General features: G+C 43.7%; 1 protein-coding gene across 2 annotated transcripts in view; it reads right to left on the bottom strand.

Annotated features, from left to right (window-relative positions):
* LOC106577627 (phospholipid-transporting ATPase ABCA1) overlaps positions 1-21,475 on the bottom strand; it is a 229,420-nt gene that overhangs the window by 14,140 nt on the left and 193,805 nt on the right. For both annotated transcript variants that reach the window (XM_014155904.3, XM_014155905.3), the window contains exons 44-48: positions 19,867-19,973; positions 17,115-17,256; positions 15,986-16,120; positions 12,293-12,396; positions 8,788-8,880 (exon numbers count right to left, since the gene is read on the bottom strand). In XM_014155904.3, the coding sequence (XP_014011379.3) occupies positions 8,788-8,880; positions 12,293-12,396; positions 15,986-16,120; positions 17,115-17,256; positions 19,867-19,973 (581 nt within the window). The remainder of the gene's footprint in view (positions 1-8,787; positions 8,881-12,292; positions 12,397-15,985; positions 16,121-17,114; positions 17,257-19,866; positions 19,974-21,475) is intronic.

Raw genomic sequence — 21,475 nt, 5'->3', positions numbered from 1 at the left:
TTTCCTCTCCCATCTCTCCTCTCCATTCTACTCTCATCTCCAGTCTCCTCTCCCATCTCTCATCTCTCCTCTCATATCTCTCCTTTCCCATTTCTCATATCTCTCCTATCTCTCCTCTCCCATCTCTCATCTCCCCTCATCTCCTCCTCTCCCATCTCTCAGCTTTCTTCCTCTCCTCCCATCTCTCATCTCTCCTCTCTGCTCTCCATCTCTCCTCATCTCTCTCATCTCGTATCCTCTCCCATCTCATATCCTCTCCTCTCCCATCTCGTATCCTCTCCCATCTCGTATCCTCTCCCATCTCTCATCTCCCATCTCTCCTCTCCCATCTCTCCTCTCCCATCTCTCCTCTCCCATCTCTCCTCTCTGCTCTCCAGCCCTCCTATTTTCCCATAACTCCTCCCACCTTTCCTCTCTCCGATGTCTCCTCTCCCATATCTCCTCTCCGCTCTCCATCTCTCATCTCTCTTTGTGCCTCTCCCATCTCTCCACTCCCATCTATTTTCTCCTCTCCCATCTCATCTCTCCTCTTGCTCATATCTCCTCTTCCATCTCTCATCCTCTCTCCTCTCCCATGTCTCCTCTCCACTCTCTCCTCCACTTTCTCCTCTCCCCTCTACCATCTCTCATCTCCATTTTCCTCTCTCATCTCGCCTCTCCCATCTCTCCTCCTTCCTCCTTTCCCATCTCATCATCTCTCCTCCCGTCTCCCCTTTCCCATCTCTCCACTCCCATCTCTCCATTCCCATCTCTCCTCTCCCATCTCTCTCATATCTCCTCTCCCATCTCTCTCATATCTCCTCTCCCATATCTCCTCTCCCATCTCTCTCATATCTCCTCTCCCATCTCTTATATCTCTCCCCTCCATCTCTCCGCTCCCATATCTCCTCTCCCATCTCTCTCATCTCTCCTCTCCCATCTCTCATCTCTCCTCCTTCCCCATCTCATCATCTCTCCTCTCCCATCTCCCATCTCTCCGCTCCCATATCTCCTCTCCCATCTCTCTCATCTCTCCCCTCCATCTCTCCCATCTCTCCACTCCCATATCTCCTCTCCCATGCTCTCCTCCACTCTCTCATCTCTCCTCTCTCATCTCCCCTCTACCGTCTCTCATCTCTCCTCTTCTCTCCCATCTCTCCTCTTCCATCTCCCCTCTCCCCACGTCTCCCCTTTCCCATCTCTCCTCTCCCGTCTCTCTCATATCTCATCCTCTCCCATCTCTCCTATCCCATCTCTCCCCTCCCATCTCATCTCTCTCATCCTCTTTCCTCTCCCAGCTCTCCTCTCAAGCTCTCTCCTTTTCCCATAACTCCTCCCACCTCTCCCATCTCTCCTTGCGCCTCTCTCATCTATCATCTCTCCTCTACACTCTCCTCTCCCATCTATCCTCTACACTCTCCTCCTCTCCCATTTCATCTCCCCTCTTCCATTTATCCTCTCCTCTACCATTTCTCCTCTCCTCTCCCATTTCTCCTCTCCTCTCTCTTCTCCCCCATCTATTTCATCTCCCATCTCTCCTCTTCCATCTCTCCTCTTCCCCCCCCATCTCTCCTCTTCCATCTCTCCTCTTATCTCCCGACTCAGTTGGAGTCCCTCCCGTGTCATTTCAAGCACATAACCTCCAGCTTCAGAAAGCTGTTGCTGGAGTGCTGTGCATTTCTCTACATCTCCTTTCCAATCTCTCCTCTCAGTATCTCTCCCATCCCATCTCTCGTCTCTCCTCTCCCATCCCATCTCTCGTCTCTCCTCTCCCATCTCTCCTCTCTCCACTCTCCTCCATCTCTCCTCTCCACTCCCATCTATCCTTTTCCATCTCTCCTCTTTGCTCTCCTCTATCCCATCTCTCTTCTATCATCTATCCTCTACACTCTCCTCTCCCATCTTTCCCCTCTTGAAAAGATTGAGGAAGAGAGGGAAAAGGTCACCAAACACCCCCCATATTGGTGTCCAGGGGGGGTTGAAGGGAGTGGGGAAAGGGGTCACACCCCAGGCTGGGTGGCCGTGCTTTGATCAGGCAGGAAGTCCTCGATGGGTCACACACACACAGAGGTCGCCTGTAAGGGTCATCACTGAAGCTCCCTAGCAGGGAGAAGCCATGGGCGATGGATATATACGGTGCAGAGGCATGTTTTATTCAAGGCTGGAGTTGAAAATACATATGGTACTGTTCAGATGAGGTCTGGAATGGACACACACACGCTTCCGCTCAGAGAGACAGACATGAATCCACACGGACACGTGTACACGCACACACTTCAAAACATACACTGCATACATAAATATGTACGCATACACATGATATATGCCTCAAACAGACACCACATGCTTTCGATGGCCATAGAGGATTTCACACACTATCTGTCCATGTACAATGGGTATTAATAACAGCTGATGCATTGTAAACCGTAAGGGGTGTTATTTCCCCATCCATCTCAGACACTAACAGTCAGTTAGATAATGTATTACTTAGCTACAGTGCAATGCAGTCAATCCACATAGTCAATGCACAAATTTATTAGACATCTCAAAGGCAACTTCCTCAGATTGATCACAACTTTTAGATGCTCTTATAAAACTCTCTGGCGCTGCGCGCAACATTACCTTAATGCATTAAATGCACTTCGCAGCTTTCGTTTATATTTTATTTCACTCTTTTCCCTTAAAGGTCCAATGCAGCTGTTTATATCTCAATATCTAATCAGTTCTGGCTGGGTAACAAATAAGTACCTGACTGATTGTTTTCAATTAAAATGGTAAAAAACAAAATTGCTTCTTTGATAAGAGCCATTTCTCAAGCAATAATTTTGCACTGTCTGGGTGTGGTCTGAGTGGAAAGTGAAACTGAAAATGTGTCGTTATTGGCAGAGAGGTTTGGAACTTTTTCTTATTGGTCTATTAACTGGGCAGGCCAAAACACTATCCCACCAAAACATGCTGAAATTTCACGCAGTCTTCTCAAACAGCTCTTACACTAAAAGAGCATTATCATAATTTTCACAATATCATTCCAACCTCAGTGTAGAAATATACACTGAGCAAATCAAACTTTAGGAACACCTTCCTAATATTGAGTTGCATCCACCCTTTTGCCCTCAGAACAGCCTCAATTCTTCGGGGGCATGGACTCTACAAGGTATCGAAAGCATTCCACAGCGATGCTGGCCCATGTTGACGCCAATGCTTCCCACAGTTGTGTCAAGTTGGTTGGATGTCCCGTTGGGTGGTAGACCATTCTTGATACACACTGGAAACTGTGAAAATCCAGCAGCATTGCAGTTCTTGACACAAACCAGTGCGCCTGGCACCAACTACCATACCCCGTTCACCCTCTAAATGGCACACATACACAATCCATGTCTCAACTGTCTCAAGGCTTAAAAAGCCTTCTTTAAACCTGTCTCCTCCCCTTCAGCTACACTGATTGAAGTGGATTTAACAAATGACTTCAGTGAGGGATCATAGCTTTCACCTGGATTCACCTGGTCAGTCTTTGTCACGGAAAGAGCAGGTGTTCTTAATGTTTTGTATACTCAGGGTATATAAAAACACATGAAACTCATGTTTGTGACTGCACTGGTTCTCTAAGTAAGGACGGAGGAAAAAAACGCTGAGATGCAGGGAAATACAGCTCCTGCTAGCCGCATAAACCCTTATTCTCCAGACGTATGAATGTTAAGTTTTAATTTCCTCTTTGGACCCCAGGAAGAGTCGCTGCTGCTTCGGCAGAGGCTAATTGGGAATCCTCATAAAATACTAAATACTAAATATGAATGATGTCAGTCACAGGAAAAGAACACCAGCTTCCCGCGTCCTTCTCCCTTCCCCTGACCAGCTTATATGGGAGCTATGGAAGTTTTTTTACTGCCGTGCACTTCATTTCACTTTACTAAACACCTGGGACTGAACTGGATCTGACGCTCCTGGATTGTAAAAAGTATATTTACAGCCACTTATTTATCTCCCCGGTTCTCTTTTTGGCTTTCATAAATTCTCTCCTCCGACGAACGATTGATTGATTGGAAATGCAACGGAGCCGACCCGGTCGTGGGGCAGGTGGGTATAGAGGGACAAAAACAATCACGATCCCAGATAATGGAGGGCGTCCTCTTAAAACATTATCCGTCCCATAACTGCGTTAAGAGGTCTCTCTCTGATTTGAATGGTGCTATTTTTGCTTATTTTTGGACCTGATTGATATACAGGAGTTGTTAAAACAATGAGGCCGCCAGCCAGGCAGCTCCAATGAGAAGGTGGGAAGACAGGTCATCGGTGTGGCCTGAAGGGGGCAGCACAAACAAGGGTGGGTTGATGCTCCATCCCCAACTGAGCGAGAGGGCGGAGGGAGAGAGAGAAAAAGAGAGAGGCAGCTGGAGGATGAACATATAAAGGTAATGTAACGAGACGTTTTGGAGGAGGAGGATGAGTGCGCGGGTGGGGTGACGAGAAGACGGAGAGGAAGAAGGTGGACTAGCAGGTATTACGCACACAATACGGAGTCAAAATGTGAGAGGCATCCTGTGGAGAGATTCCATTCTCTTTCTCACCCGTGATGAGGTGGATGGGGGGGAGAGAAAAAGAAGCCCCGCCCATCACGCAGGTCAGTCGTTAATACCACTGTGTGCCAGCGGCTCGCCACCCGCCTCGACCCCCCTCCAGTCACACGCTGATGGAAGTCTTCCCGTCTCCTAATCGGCAACAACTTGGGTAATAGTGAGATGTTGCGTAAACACGCCCCTCCCTCACAGCATGGCCGGGCCATTTACATAAACAAGCAGAAGAAAAGCGATGCCATGCTTCCACAGGTAAATGTGGACAGATTACATTGCCGAGTGGTTTGCGCAGCTTGACTTTAAAGATGGTCGATCAAACGCTCTGCTACCACCCTCCCCCCCTGTCCCGTTTCTCTGCCTGACCCCCCCCCCCCCGCACCCGCTTTGGGGACACATTTCATGGGCGTGCGTGGGGGAAGAGTGGAAAGGAAAACAGCGGCAAGTCATTAACGGGGCCCACACCTCATGAAACATGAATTACATGAGCCGAGAAAGAGATAGCGACGCTTAATTAGAAATTATTCACTGTGTCGCGAGAACTGAGCGATAGCATTTCAACAGCCACACCCAAAAAACTCATGTGACCTAAAATTACTAACAAAAAAACTGGCAATGCGTTTATCTGTTTTTTTCCCCCCTGCTCTGGTCTATGAAGTGGGAGAAATGAGTGATTGGCTGTGGCTGACAGCATAGACTATACAGTAGACTAGAGCACGGGTTAACCCATTCAGCGCCTCCCTCTTCCCACATCCCTTAACTATACAGTGTCTCTCAAATTATTTAGGGCGGCCTCGTTGTCCCTGAGGACAGGAAGTCATTGACACAGAGGATCTGTCAATTACACCAACAGCTGGGAGGGACAGGTCAGCCCATCGCTTTCTTCCTCTCTCTCACTCTCTCCTCCTCTATATTCTTCTCTCTTCTTCCCTCTCTCTCCCTTTTCTTCTGTCCCCCCGCCCGCTCTCCTTTCTCTGATTTAACGGCTACAGAGATGATATGACATCAACCCTCTCGATGGGAAATATCCTTGACACCCATTGCTCATTTCAGCATCAGACCTTAAGTAGGCATACATTCCCCCATCCCCTTCCACCCATACTCGTCCTCTCCCCACTCTCTGACTTGTAAAATGGATTGCCCCCCCCCCCCCTCGTCCCTTTAGTCTGTAATGTCCTCCTAGAAGATCACACGATACTGCTGTAATAATGTCAACCCCCCAGCACAACATAATGGATGGCCCCACCCACACCCTCATCACCACATGTGAGATGGCCCAAAAGGGGGTTGGCCTTGTGAAAATGTCAGGTGAATATCAGAGAGCATACTTAAGTGCCGGGTTTAAGGTCAGGGGGAGATTGGAGATGGAGCCTGACTAAATGTGTTAAGAGGCGTGTATAAATGCCATTACAGGACGGGTAAAGATGGAAGAGACAAAGAAGGATTTATTTTCACACAAAAAAAATCTTGTGGTTTAGACCAGGGGTTCCCCAACCTTTTGTGTTATTGTTTATTAAATACACCACCAACAGTCTTCATTTGAGCGACCTACGAACATTTTGTTGTTTTGAAACTAATTTCCTGCAAGTCTACGTAGCTTACCAAGACTATTGACATCTTTTAGATAGGCTTTTTAATAATAATATATAGGGAAAATAGTCTAGACACGATTTCCCCAAATATTAATCCGCTATTTTTTTTAAATTATTATTAGAATTTATATGAAACCTTAATTTAATTATACATATTCTTTTTTACAGAAAGTGAATAGATAAATGATAGCGACAGAGTCACACGTTGCGAAACATTACTTCCAAGTCCTGACTTTAGAATGTTTAGCTCAGCTTCTGAATGTCATAGAGATGAAGATATCGGGCATTTTGTTTCTAGGATAAAGCATCACGACATAATGTGCCGTTATAGATTTGTTTAAACAATTGTGAATTTTTTTGGCCTGCATCGCAGAGCTTGACGCGTCTCTACAGACCCGGGTTCGATCCCGGGCTGTGTTGCAGCCGGCTGCGACCGGGAGACGCATGAGGCGTCGCACAATTGGCCCAGCGTCATCTGGGTTAGGGGAGAGTTTGGCCAGCCGGGATGTCCTTGTCCCATCGTTCTCTAGCGACTCCTGTGGCGGGCCGGGCGCATGCACGCTGACACGGTCGCCAGGTGTACGGTGTTTCCTCCGAGACATTGGTGAGTCTGGCATCCGGGTTAAGCGAGCAGTGTGTCAAGAAGCAGTGTGGCTTGGCAGGGTCATGTTTCGGAGGATGTATGGTTCTCGACCTTCGCCTCTCCCGAGTCCGTACGGGAGTTGCAGCGATGGGATAAGACTGTAACTACCCGAAATTGGGGTGAAAAAGGGGTAAAAACAAAAAAGGTCCCATGACACCCCCCTAGGAAACTTAGTTTGGGAACCCTGGTTTACAGTAATATGGATGAGATGGATGCATGTTCATAAACATTATTATTTTTTTTTTTTTTTTTTTTTAACCTTTAACTAGGCAAGTCAGTTAAGAACAAATTCTTATTTTACAATGACGGCCTACCCCGGCCAAACCGTTCCCTAACCCGGACGATGCTTATTCAATTCAATAGTCATTCAATTCAATACGTGAATGAGGGAAAAACCAAGGTGTGTTATTTACATAGATAGAACCCTAACTCTAACCCTGTACTGTAAAATACTATAATAGCAATACTTGTTTACTACAACATCATTAAAGGGGGAAAAAAACAACATGCGCTATTAACATAATACATCAAGACTAATGCTAATGCACTCTATGGAATTGTAGGCTAATATCTGTTTACGTCACCATGTTGCATTGAATAAAGTTTATTCAATTCAAAATAGATTTCAAAATGTTGCTTATCCCAGTGTTCATGGCAACTGAACGCATACATTGGAGGCTAAAGAATGGACATATCAATCCCAGATTTCCCAAAGACTGCCAAATGAGGACACACTCATGTCACAGCTTAGAGACGGAGAGGGTGGCTTGCTCCGTTAAGGCTAGACCAAATGTCCATAATGTTATTGAGAACTACCAAGAAATAATCCCCTCTGATTTTGAGAAACACTGATGATGTATGAGTCATTATAAACTGGGTGGTTCGAGCCCTGAATGCTGATTGGCTGACCGCCGTGGTGTATCAAACCGTATATCACACGTATGACAAAACAATTATTTTTACTGCTCTAATTATGTTGGTAACCAGTTGATAATATAATGGGCTCCCGAGTGGCGCAGCGGTCTAAGGCACTGCATCGCAGTGCAAGATGTGTCACTACAGTCCTTGGTTCGATTCCAGGCTGTATCACATCCGGCTGTGATTGGGAGTCCCATAGGCGCACAAATGGCGCACAAATGGCCCAGCATCGCCCGGGTAGGCCGTCATTGTAAAAAATAAATTGTTCTTAACTGACTTGCCTAGTTAAATAAAGGTTAAATAAATAAAAAAATCTTATAATAATAGCAATAAGGCACCTTAGGTGTTTGTGATATATGGCCAATATTCCACAGCTAAGGGCTGTGTCCAGGCACTCTGTGTTGTGCTTAAGAACAGCTCTTAGCCGTGGTATATTGTCCATATACCACACCTCCTAGGGCCTTGTTGCTTAATACTGGAATCCCTTTATAAGGGTACTGGCCTTCATAGAATACAGACAAACCTTAGATAGCATCATGCCTACGTACTGTACATGTGAGTGCACCTAAGGCTAAAGATCAATAGCATTTCTGTATGTCACTCATTTCGCAGGGCTTCAGCATAAGTTGTTAAACACTGAGTGTACAAAACATTAAGAACACCTGCTCTTTCCATGACAGACTGACCAGGTGAATCCAGATGAAAGCTATGATCCCTTATTGATGTCACTTTTTAAATCCACTTCATTTTTAAACATTTCAAATCAGAGTAGATGAATTGGAGGAGACAGGGATTTTAAAGCCTTGAGATAATTGAGTTATGGATGGCGTATGTGTGCCATTCAGAGGGTGAATGGTCAAGACAAAATATTTAAGTACCTTTTGAACGGGGCATGGTAACTAGACACAACTCAGGTAAGCATTGGAGTCAACATGGGCCAGCATCCCTGTGGAAGGCTTTCCACATCTTGTAGAGTCCATGCCCTGACAAATTGAGGTTGTTCACTCGATGTACATTGCATTGGAATTTTCCCATTAAGAGCATTAAGGCTGTGGCCAAGCTGTTAGGGCCGCTGTCAAGGCCTCACCTGCTCTTAAGATGCTGGATACTGCCCAGACACTTGAACTGTCCATTCACCATGATGGCCATGCGCGTGCACAGGGCCTCACACTCCTCCATGCTGTAAGAGACAAAGGGAGAGAGGTAGAGAGAGAGAAAGGTTCAATTGTGTACTATAGGGCACCATTTTTCTACTCTACACAAACGTTAGTCAAAAGACTTGCAGAAACAAAACAAGTCAGTAAGATTTTTTTTCTGGTTTGGTTGTTCTCCATCCCATAGGGCTGACTAGTAACATGCCATATGTTACCCGTTTCAGGAAGCTATGTGTATGTCGCATGTCACTACTTCATAGGAACGTCTTTTTTCATTTTTATCATCAAAATAAGTTTTTTTGTTGTTGGTAGAAATGCCTTCTGGAACATGTGACCTTTCATGTGCCTTAATAACAAACTTGTATTCCATCTGTAAATACTAATACAACTGTTAAATTACAAGCCTAGTTGGTTTAGCCAGGAAAAAGGAGGAACCTTCCTGCTAGCCATGATTGGCTGAGATATTGGATAGGCTGGACATGCCAGGAGATGAGTTTGGATTGGTCTGCCATGTTGCATACTTCTGTCTATAACGTGAGCTGCTCAGTATGTGTTGATAATCCTTTCTACCGCTGATTTTTTTAAAGATATAACGTTAGCCATCGAGAACTACAAAAGCTTTGCAACTTTTCTCAACATCTTTGATGCCCTGAATTTAGCAGGCGCTCTCGACAGATCAACTGGAAAAAGTTGTGGTGGCTACTTTCTGCACACGCCACGGTCAATGTGAACCGGAGTGACTTGACACAACGCTGGCCAAACAAGATGTACCTACAAACCAAAATGGAGTTAAATGGTTCCAGTCTGCTGTGAAGTGTTCATCCATGTATACAGGTAAAAGTCTAGCTACATTTTCAGATATTATATGTTTCTAATTTTGTCAGAACGTTGTTTTCATTGCAAGTTAAAGTGTACTGTTGCTGGCTCACTAGCTAACATTATGTGTATGATCTGTGTAGGTATGCCATTTGCATTGCTAGTTATAGCCTAACGTTAGCTAGCTATCTACCATTGAACCTAGTTGGTTAGCTTTAGCTACCTACAGATTCATACTATAGCTATGACAATCCATTTGTATTGGTAGTTATAGCCTAATGTTAGCTAGCTAGCTACCATTGAACCTAGTCGGTTAGCTTTAGCTACCTACAGATTCATACTATAGCTATGACAATCCATTTGTATTGGTAGTAGTATGATTTGGGATCATGCCAGTTCAATGTTTAGCTAGCTACATGTCTAAAGAAAAGACTCCAATTCGCCAGATGATTACATGAACTATCAAGTTAGCCAGGTGTGTCTGTGGGTGATTACGGCCGTCTAAAGTATTTCATGAACATGTGTACATGTCCAGACAATAGTGACCCATCCACTTAGCTAGATGTGGCTGGGGGGTGGTTATAGCATTTTTTCACATAACCCATCAATTTAGACAAGTGTGTCTGGGTAAGCATCGACTAATAATTATAAAATGTTTATATCTGGACACAGTTTTTGATATTGCTACTATAATATGCAAGTAACCATTTCCTTATACCGTCAAAACCTTCTGCATCCTGTGCATGTGACAAATCAACTTAGAATTTATTTGATATAGTGTGTGTTTACCAGAGGCGGCAATGTGAAGAACAACATGACCTGTACAAAAGTAAAATTAAGATATAGGCCAAAGACTAGATAAAGTGTATTTTTACCTGGAGTTTTTCCTAATTGTAGGGTACTAGTTTTACCACTTTTAGTCTTGAAATCTTTGATTGTTTACTACACTACTCACTCTTTTTAGCACATGGACTTACGTGAATGCTTAAAGAGATGGGTGGGGCTAAGGCTTAAGAGGGTGTGACCGATGCTGAATGGGTGTAGTCAAAGAAGAGCTCTCCAGTAGGTGTATCAAAACATTTAAGGGCCATTTCCTCAAAAGTGGGGTTACGAGTTTATCAGCTTTCAATTTCTTATTGTTCCTCAAATGCAGTGTATGACATACCATCTCTGAGTCTCTACTTTTATCCAATATAAAAAAACACTGGTATAATGTTGCTACATAGGACCGAATCCAGGTGGTGGGTCACACATACTGTTCCTGTAGGCCCATAGCAATGCCTAAGAACATTCCAAACAATGGAGTCATCCGTGGGAAAGTGTGTTTGAGAATGCTAACTGCCTAATCAAGGCTTATTTGTTTATATATTGTATATATTTCCATGAAAGTTATCAGAATAAAGTCGACTCTATTCCACACAGTAAGAAGGATCTTATTGGAATACACTGCCCGTAAAATTCATGACCAATGTTCAAGTTCTGTCTCTTTCCTTCTTTGAAGAAAAAAAACAAGACACATCTGTCCTGTCTTTGAAATATGCATGCCGCATCCACCTTTCCTCAGCTTTGTGGTAAATACTGCAGCAAATGGACAACTTTTAGCTGAATAATTATTTTAGCTGGGATTCGCTTCACGCTGTTCGTTTGGAGGCGGGGGGGCATGAGATGAGGGTCTAATTTTTCATGCCTGGTTCAGGTCCAGAGAGCAGGATGGTTGGCTCCCGGGCTCTGGTGATCATTTTAGGACATCTCCTTTGACAGCCCTAGCTTAATTAGGGGGAGCGGAGTCGAACATCTGTACATTTTTGTTTTGTGTTTCAGCTGCCATTTTGGATGCAGCCCGATTCATTTCTTGCTGAGGCGGAGGCTTTGTATTGCTTTGCTGAGGGATGGAGCAATTAGTATTATGATAATGTAAAACCTGGCAAATGCGCCACTTGACCAACAAAAGCACCTGGTTGCAATATGGACGATTGGACGCAACTGAGCTGTGTACCAGCTATCACTAATACAACAAATGCATTTTGTTTCTCTGAAAAATAACACAATATGGAATGGTGATAATGGATTCACAAACTAAACTGTACAACGTTTTTCGTATCACCCGCTTCCATAAGAAGTTAAAGATTTAAAAACAATATTGCAGTTTGGAGAGAGACCACAATGGAGTCATGAATAAACATGTAGTGAAGTACTATCCATCTCGTTGTTTGTTTTTATTTCCTGGATTTCTTAGTTTGAGTTACAGTGTGTCGTATTGGTAATTGCACCATTATCCACTCCACCTGGCCCATTCACTATAATTGTGTATACATACATTTGCACATATTAACTCTGAACTCAGATCCAACATATGAACTTTAAGGAAATGTTTATTTCCTCATGGTTTTTGAATGACACTGCTTAGAAATGCCAGAATTTCTTTAATACTGCTTTGTTAACTTATCATAATAAAAAAACAAACATATGTTGCAAGGACATGAGTAAAGGTTGTATTGCTAATGTTTAAATAATGTTTTCAAACTTGCGAACCAGATCCAATTGTAAAACAGGAAGTTGCAAATTAGAGTCACACTCCCAAATCTAATTTGAGAGGTGCCTTAAAACAGTAAGAGAACATACCTGTGTGATGTTAGGATGACTGAGCGTCCCTCTTTGATGACACTCAGGATGCAGTCCCACAGGAAGCGTCTGGCTTTGGGGTCCATCCCTGTCGTTGGCTCATCCTACAGTAACGGGCCAAAAAGCATTCCGTCAACGTTTGACCTCCATTATGTTCTACGTTATCCCAATGTTATCACATCTCTACTCTTATTCTCCATTCAAATGATCTCAATCTTACTTAAATGTCCCAGAACCATAGACAGATGTTCTAAGCTTAAAAGGATTGTCCATTAAAAAAAAATATTTTGGTATTTTGTTCATTAGTACAATCCCAAACAATATTCAAATATTTATTTTGAGTGAATTATCCCTTTAAATGCTAAATGTGTAATATTTTAGTCAATAGTGATTGTGATTAATAATATAAAATTGATTTTTAATGGCATGGTCAGGCTGTTGAAATTACAAATTGGGCCTTTAACCTTCAGAATGTGTTCCAAAGGTCTCATATCCCTATAGCCCCAAACTTTGACATCTCACAGAATTATGCTGCTGACACTAAACTGATATGCCCCTTCTAGTTGGAAGAGGACTACATTTAGACATGAAAGCATACTTAATGTTTCAAAGGCTCCTGCTACCAACACTAACCAGTGGAATCAAAGCAGGGTAGAGGAGCTTTGGAATTGGGGAGGCTACATGGGGAGAGCCGAGGGCATCAAGCACTTTTAGACCCAGCCAAACAAATTCCCAGGGGACTTCTCTCTTACAGACATTGTGAATGCAATATGCGCGGGCACACACACTTTCTCATTCCCCATTCCCTTTCTCTCTCCCCGGGCTAGTCTGTCCATGGACGATTAGAGAGAGACAGGACTCACTCCATTGCCTGTGCTCCAGCCTCACTCCTACACTGCCAGAATCCCCCAAATCCCACCAGGGATCTCCATCACCATGCTGACGGTGTCCCAGTGCAAAGCTGACATGGCGGTGCCTTAAGGGAACCAAGCAAGACTCAGTGTTCTACCTGCCACACAAATGGAAACTCACTCTAACACTACATTATCCGTCTGTCTCAAAGTTACGAGCCAGGGCTACCAAACAACTGCAAGTGAACTATCTGTCTGAATGAACAAAAGCATCTGCACTGTGTTGGGATATGAAATAGAGGATATTGTGCAGGTAGGTAAGCTACATGATGTACATACAGTACCAGTCAAAAGTTTGGACACACCTACGCATTCCAGGGTTTTTCTTTATTTGTACTATTTTCTACATTGTAGAATAATAGTGAAGACATCAAAACTATGAAATAACACATATGGAATCATGTAGTAACCAAAAAAGTGTTAAACAAATCATTTTTTGTTGTTGAGATTCTTCAAAGTAGTCCCTCTTCGCCTTGATGACAGCTTTGCACACTCTTGGCATTCTCTCAACCAGCTTCATGAAGTAGTCACCTGGAATTAATTTCAATTAACAGTTCATTTGTGGAATTTCTTTCCTTCTTAATGCGTTTGAACCAATCAGTTGTGTTGTCTATATTATGGCAAGAACAGCTCAAATAAGCAAAGAGAAATAACAGTCCATCATTACTTTAAGACATGAAGGTCATTCAATACGGAACATTTCAAAAACTTTAAAAGGGTCTTTAAGTGCAGCTGCAAAAACCATCAACCGCTATGATGAAACTAGCTCTCATGAGGACAGCCACAGGAAAGGAAGATGCAGAGTTACCTCTGCTGCAGAGGATAAGTTCATTAGAGCTACCAGCCTCAGATTGTAGCCCAAATAAATGTTTCTCGGAGTTCAAGTAACAGACATCTCAACATCAACTGTTCAGAGGAGACTGCATGAATCAGGACTTCATGGTCATATTGCCACAAAGAAACCTCTACTAAAGGACACCAATAAGAAGAAAAGATTTGCTTGGGCCAAGAAACACAAGCAGTGATCATTAGACTGGCGGGAATCTGTCCTTTGGTCTGATGAGTCCAAATTTGAGATTTTTGTTCCAACCGCTGTGTCTTGTGAGATGCAGAGCAAGTGTGGTTCCCACCGTGAAGCATGGAGGAGGAGGTGTGATGGTGTGGGGTGCTTGCTGGTGACACTGTCTGTGATTTATTTAGAATTCAAGGCACACTTAACCAGCATGGCTACTACAGTATTCTGCAGAGATACGCCATCCGATCTGGTTTGCGCTCATTTGTTTTTCAACAGGACAATGACCCAAAACACACCTCCAGGCTGTGTAAGGGCTATTTGACTAAGAAGGAGAGTAAAGGAGTGCTGCATCAGATGACCTGGCCTCCACAATCCGCCGACCTCAACCCAATTGAGATGATTTGGGATGAGTTGGACTGCAGAGTGAAGGAAAAGCAGCCAACAAGAGCTCAGCATATGTGGGAACTCCTTCAAGACTGTTGGAAAAACATTCCTCATGAAGCTGGTTGAGAGAATGGCAAGAGTGTGCAAAGCTGCCATCAAGGCAAAGGGTGGCTACTTCAAGGAATCTAAAATATAAAATATCTTTGATTTATTTAACACTTTTTTGGTTACTACATGATTCCATGTGTTATTTTATAGTTTTCATGTCTTCACTATTATTCTACAATGTAGAAAATCGTACAAATAAAGAAAAACCCTTGAATGAGTAGGTGTGTCCAAACTTTTGACTGGTACTGTACATATAACATTAAACAGCATTACAGATAGTGAGGGAACCTGAATGATTTCCTGTGTCATGACTGACTGACTTGCTGAATTCATGAATTAATTCATGGGTGGGTAGGATGGATGGATAAATTAATTAATACTTTAGTGGTATAACAGTAAACATAACATTTGCCTAATCAGGCGTGTGGGCGCAATATTTTAGTGATCGTATTTTCATGGAATCAGTAAGATTTTGAAGTGACTTGTCAGGTCCCAAAGTTGGTCCCTCCTAATGAGGCTATGCCATTATAATACTTTTTCAACCCTCTCTATGGCCAGCCTGCTTTACATAATAAGGTAAGGAACACACTTGAATTAAGATGCCATTTTCTTTCTGTGAGAAACGCTTAGCTAGCATATAGCCACCGACTCTCCCTGTTCAAATCAATCCCAGTATAAGGCTTTAATTCCTGCAAACAGCGTTACGTATGCTTTAAATATCCAAATGAGATTGGGTGGACTCTGAAAGATTAATTAAAACGTGACCGGATGGCGACCCGACTGAAATACAGCCCCTTTTTTGTCATCTACTAGTAATTGACTTATAATCCCCAAGGAAATTCATTAACAATTTCTAAGTTGTATCCAGGATTTGTTATGTTGTCAAGCAGGCATACATCCTCTAATTGGTTCTCTCTCCTCTTTGCTGTACAAGGAACCAAAGTGGAATCCAATCTAGTCTTCGTTGGCAAAAACATTTTGGAGTTCAAAAGTTATATTTTTGCACCCCGAAAAAAGATGAAGAAAATTCTTTATAATTTTTTTTCTGCCCTCACTGAAAGTTTAATCACTGCTCAGGACAAACTTCAGTAATATAAACTGAACCATAAAACTGGATGTGATCTGTAAAATATCTTAATAAAGTGTTAATACAGCTAGTAGGCGTTTATCATAGAGCCATATCAATAGTGTCATATCAATGATCTCAAAAGGTGTTCATAACATTGTCATCGGGCAATAATGAGGCTGTGTTTTGGACTGAGCCAATCATCTTACCAGGAAGACCACAGGAGGACAGCCAATCAAAGCCATGGCGGTGGAGAGCTTGCGTTTGTTCCCTCCACTGTAGGTACCGGCTGACTTGTTCGAGTATTTGACCAGGCCTAGCTTCTGGATGCCCCACTCTGCCACCTAATAACAAAAACACAACCGAGAGAACATTTAAATATATAATTACAAATTGTATTTCTGTGACAGTAGCACAACAATCCACTTTGGTTTGGGCTGTCTAGTGCTGGCATTCTGCTCTCACACCCTCCCTCTCTTCCTTCCTTTCCCCTGGCATGAGACATATGCATGCATGATGGTTGGCATCGCCACAGGACCTTTTTCAAGGCTGATATGCTGCACTGTGGGTTTCTGGGCCACATCACAAGCTAAAAAAATAGTACTAGCCAGCAGGAACTTATCCAATATTCATCCCCCTAGCGATTCTCCAATCCCTATCCTCAGGTACCCCCAACCAAATGTATTGTATGCAGGCATGTTTTCATTCCAACCATCCGGACATTCATTTACTCCCTATATTGACATGTTGGTGGACTAATGATATGGAAATGACACCAGCTCCCCGGGGCTCTCCCTGGAGCCAAAATGGCCATCACAAAGCACAACTCAGCAGACCCAACGGAACAGAGACCAGAGAAACTGGGTCCCTTGGCCTAGTAGTTTGAGATCAAAGGCCTGGGCGCCTGAGCCTGAGGCTGAGGCCACTGGCAAGTTGACCAGCCAACTTTCTTTTGATCTTATTGTTACTGAGGGGGGCCGTGGAGAAACAGGGGGCCCATGGTGGGGCGGCCACACTGCTAGGCATGCTGGTGAACAATGTAAAGGAATTACCTGTGGCCAGCTCCTCTAACCAGAACCTTATGTATTACATAGGTCTTCTACTTCAGAGGTTACTCAGCACTTTGACCAAGCGCAGTGTGCTGTCTATGTCTGCACTTTCTTTTATGGTTGGAAGTGCAGGTATTGTATGGGGGGGGAAATAAATGTCTGAAAGGATATGAAGTTCTTTGTTCTCGTCCGTCATCATGACAACTGTATGACCATAGGAATCAAATGGGGTTGCGTCGTACAGGAACAGGAAATGATACCATTCAGGTCAGACAAGGGGAAATGTTACCATGGGGACTTCTTTCTCCGGTACGCCTCGTAGTCTGGCGTAGAACTCCAGGTGCTCTCGTCCGGTGAGAAGGTCGTTGAGGGCGTCAAACTGCGGGCAGTAGCCCATGTTCTGGTGAACGTCCCTCATCTCTGTCCGTATGCTGAGAGGAGCGTCATGGAACATATATTCAGACACAGACCGTAACACCACATGATTAGGATAACTCGTCAACATCATCGCCATCATCAACAATAACACAATGTTCATAATGAAGATGAGTGATCCAACTGTGTCGTCACCATCATCCCTATACAGTAGGTACTGTCTTACATCCACCGACTGATTCAAATAACACCTGGGTAATACTGTTGTTTTCAGAGAGGAAATATTACCATTATACTACATTTACATTTTGGAAATCAATTTGGTTTTCTGGAGGTCAAAGAAGTACAGCGTGTATGACAAGTGCTCTGTATAGTGTATCTCACAGAGGCTGTGTGAAAAGAAAAGGTCCTCATGGAACACGTTGATCCATTACCAGAATAAATATCACCACTTGGTTAAGAGAACTCTCCGCTTTCCACACGTTGTCTGGAGCCAAACATGAGGAACAACACAGACGTTTATGTATTCATATATATATATATATGTATTCATAATTATGTATTCTTGGGCCCAGGTGACGTTTTTCGACAAACAATATATGTCATGGAAAATGAACAGCGCTTTGGGGCATATCGTTGCTTGTCATCTGTAGTCTGAAAGTAGAAAAAAAAGGCAGCTAAACTTGCATATTGCAAAGGAATGCTTCCTGTCTAAAGAGAGTTTTCGTTAATCTGCCTTACACAATGTGTAAAACTATAGCTGGAACATGACAATTTGGATATCGGTTGGAGGGGGGGACGGGGGACGACGACGACGACTGAAAAAAATGCTGTACCAAGCTCTGCAGTGGGCCGGTATTGTCACGTTCGCTGGAATAAATGTCGGACCAAGGCGCAGCGAATCTTGAGTTCCACATTATTTATTAGAAAGTGAAATTAAGCAAAGACAAAAACAAATAAACAATAAACTAACAATGAACTGTGACTACAGAGATGCTATGTGCACCAACTCAAAACAATATCCCATAAACACAGGTGGGAAAAACAGCTACTTAAATATGATCCCCAATTAGAGACAACGATTACCAGCTGCCTCTAATTGGGAATCATACACAATCACCAACATAGAAAAACAAACCTAGAACCCCACATAGAAATAATAAACTAGACTAATCCCCCAGTCACGCCCTGACCTACTCTACCATAGAAAATAAGGACTCTCTATGGTCAGGACGTGACAGGTAGGAAGTAATCGCTCACGGGATGGAGGTTATTTGCTGCGGGCTTTACGAGTGTAAACAGACAATTAACAAATGTAAGATTTGGGGGTTCAACACAAACTCTTTTATTTGGAGAGAAAATTAGGTTTTCCCTCTATTTGTTGTTCCACACTGCTTAAAAAGTCATTCTCTCATCCTACCAGGAACGTAATGAGGCGAAAACAGAGGGTGGTCGTGCTTCTGTTTTTCTTTCCCTGAAGGTCCAAGAGATCACCGCTGGCAACATTAATCAACATTAATGTTGACGTGTTTTGCGCCATCTCTTTGTTGAACACAAAGAAAATGATCCGTTTTTATAAATGAATAACTATGGCAACACAACTGGGGACGCAAACCAGTGGAGACCGCAGTGAACTAGTATCCATCCACCGATTGCCTTACATCGTTTCCATAGAGATGATTACTTCATACGGCGCCGAGAACAGGGAGATGTTCTTTCTCTCTAAATATGAAAGAACACGCCCCTTTTTGAGTGTACAAGGCATTTTTGTGTTTGTTTATTTGGGTGTGTGTGTGTGTGTGTGTGTGTGTGTGTGTGTGTGTGTGTGTGTGTGTGTGTGTGTGTGTGTGTGTGTGTGTGTATACAGTGTATGTGTGCGTCTGAGTCTATGTGTGTGGCAGGAGGGACAGAAAACAAGAGTGGGAGTGAGGGAGAGGGAAAGAGAGAGGGTGTGCAACAGAATGAAATATGTGGGAGATGGAGAGTGGAAGAGAGAGAATGGGGAATGTGCGAGACAGCACGTTGAAAAAATGAACAAGGACATGAGAGGACTGGAGTTGAAACGGACGAGAAAACAGAATGTACAAGAGAGGTCGAGACGTCCAGAGGGAGAGAGAGGAAGAGAGAGGAAGAGAGAGGAAGAGGGAGAGAGCAAAACCCAAAGTGAGTGAGAGCAAAAGTTGCTGAGAAAGAGTAGGACTGTGTCCCAAATGGCAGCCTATTTACTGCATAGTGCACTCATTTTGACGAGAGCCCTATGGGCCCTGTTCAAAAGTAGTGCACTATATCGGAATAGGGTGCCATTTGGAATGGGTCAGCCAATGGAAACTAGGAAAGTTAACAAAACTCCCTTAGCTCTATCCCATAAATGCGCTGCATGGTCATTCTGACGTCTGCAGTGGCCATACAGCATTTACGGTGATAAGGCCCCTGCAGAAGTCAGAGCATTCATGCTTCTTGCACTTGACAGAACAGCACAGAGCTGATGTGAAGGAAGTTGTGTTTATTATACAGGACCTCCCGCCCCCACCTCCCGTCAACCAATCATGTCAATGTGGAGCTATATGGAGCCCTCTGCATTGTTAAAAATTTTAAAGGCGCACAACGATGTGGTACGGCGCTCAATTTGTGTGTGTGTGTGCTAACAGCCAGTGGCTCCTCCTCACCTGTATCCGTTTAGGAAGGCCTCCCCTCCGGAGATGGAGATGTCCCCTGTCAGCATCTTGAAGGTGGTGGTTTTTCCTGCCCCGTTAATCCCCAGAAGTCCAAAGCACTTCACACACACACACACACACAGAGAGAGGAGCCCTCATTAACAAAGAACATTGGACGAAGAGATCCAAGACTTCCAATGGAGCATCTCATTACGTAACAAAAAACATAGGACGAAGATGATTCAAAGAACAAGATGCTCTACTCTACAGTTACCCTTTATTGAGGTAAAGGTATTGGTAGTAGATAATGGATTGTGAATCATTTCCTGACTGATCCAATAAATGGATTCAGTCATTCAACATACATGATTGGAATAGCACTTTTAGTACTAGTCTGTTGACTTAATATAATCGTATTGTTTGTGCTGTAGGAACTGTGTGTCGTAAGAGGCAGTGCCTGCGTCACCGTGTCAATATTATCTGAGTTATCCACACATTGAAACAAAACAAATTGACAGGAATTTATGTACACAATTACATATGGCCGTTCAGTGTCAACATTGAGTGTCTTACATTAGGAATACCACTCATACATTCAACTGTCCACACCTGGCACTCACACAAACACATTAAGATGCAAAACACACACACCACTCACCTCAATCCTCCACTACAGCCACCCCCCCACATACAAACACACCAGAGCATTCTGAACACCATTCCCCCTTCTTTCCCTAACCACTTAACATAACATTTATTCCTCTTCTTCTCTCTCTGACAGAGCCCTCTTCTTCTTCTTCTCTCTCTGACAGAGCCCTCTTCTTCTTCTTCTCTCTCTGACAGAGCCCTCTTCTTCTTCTCTCTCTGACAGAGCCCTCTTCTTCTTCTCTCTCTGACAGAGCCCTCTTCTTCTTCTCTCTCTGACAGAGCCCTCTTCTTCTTCTCTCTCTGACAGAGCCCTCTTCTTCTTCTCTCTCTGACAGAGCCCTCTTCTTCTTCTCTCTCTGACAGAGCCCTCTTCTTCTTCTCTCTCTGACAGAGCCCTCTTCTTCTTCTCTCTCTGACAGAGCCCTCTTCTTCTTCTCTCTCTGACAGAGCCCTCTTCTTCTTCTCTCTCTGACAGAGCCCTCTTCTTCTCTCTCTGACAGAGCCCTCTTCTTCTTCTCTCTCTGACAGAGCCTTCTTCTTCTTCTCTCTCTGACAGAGCCTTCTTCTCTCTCTGACAGAGCCTTCTTCTCTCTCTGACAGAGCCCTCTTCTTCTCTCTGACAGAGCCTTCTTCTTCTTCTTTTTCTGAGAGAGCCCTCTTCTTCTTCTTCTTTTTCTGACAGAGCCCTCTTCTTCTTCTTCTTTTTCTGACAGAGCCCTCTTCTTCTTCTTCTTTTTCTGACAGAGCCCTCTTCTTCTTCTTTTTCTGAGAGAGCCCTCTTCTTCTTCTTCTTTTTCTGACAGAGCCCTCTTCTTCTCTCTCTGACAGAGCCCTCTTCTTCTTCTCTCTCTGACAGAGCCCTCTTCTTCTTCTCCTGACAGAGCCCTCGTCTTCTTCTCCTGACAGAGCTCTCTTCTTCTCTTTCTGACAGAGCTCTCTTCTTCTCTCTCTGACAGAGCTCTCTTCTCTCTCT

Source organism: Salmo salar, chromosome 18, assembly GCF_965601325.2.
Source record: "Salmo salar chromosome 18, fSalSal1, whole genome shotgun sequence".
Taxonomy (NCBI): domain Eukaryota; kingdom Metazoa; phylum Chordata; class Actinopteri; order Salmoniformes; family Salmonidae; genus Salmo; species Salmo salar.
Note: the sequence above shows the minus strand (reverse complement) of the source record. Positions and strands in the feature narration are given on the sequence as shown.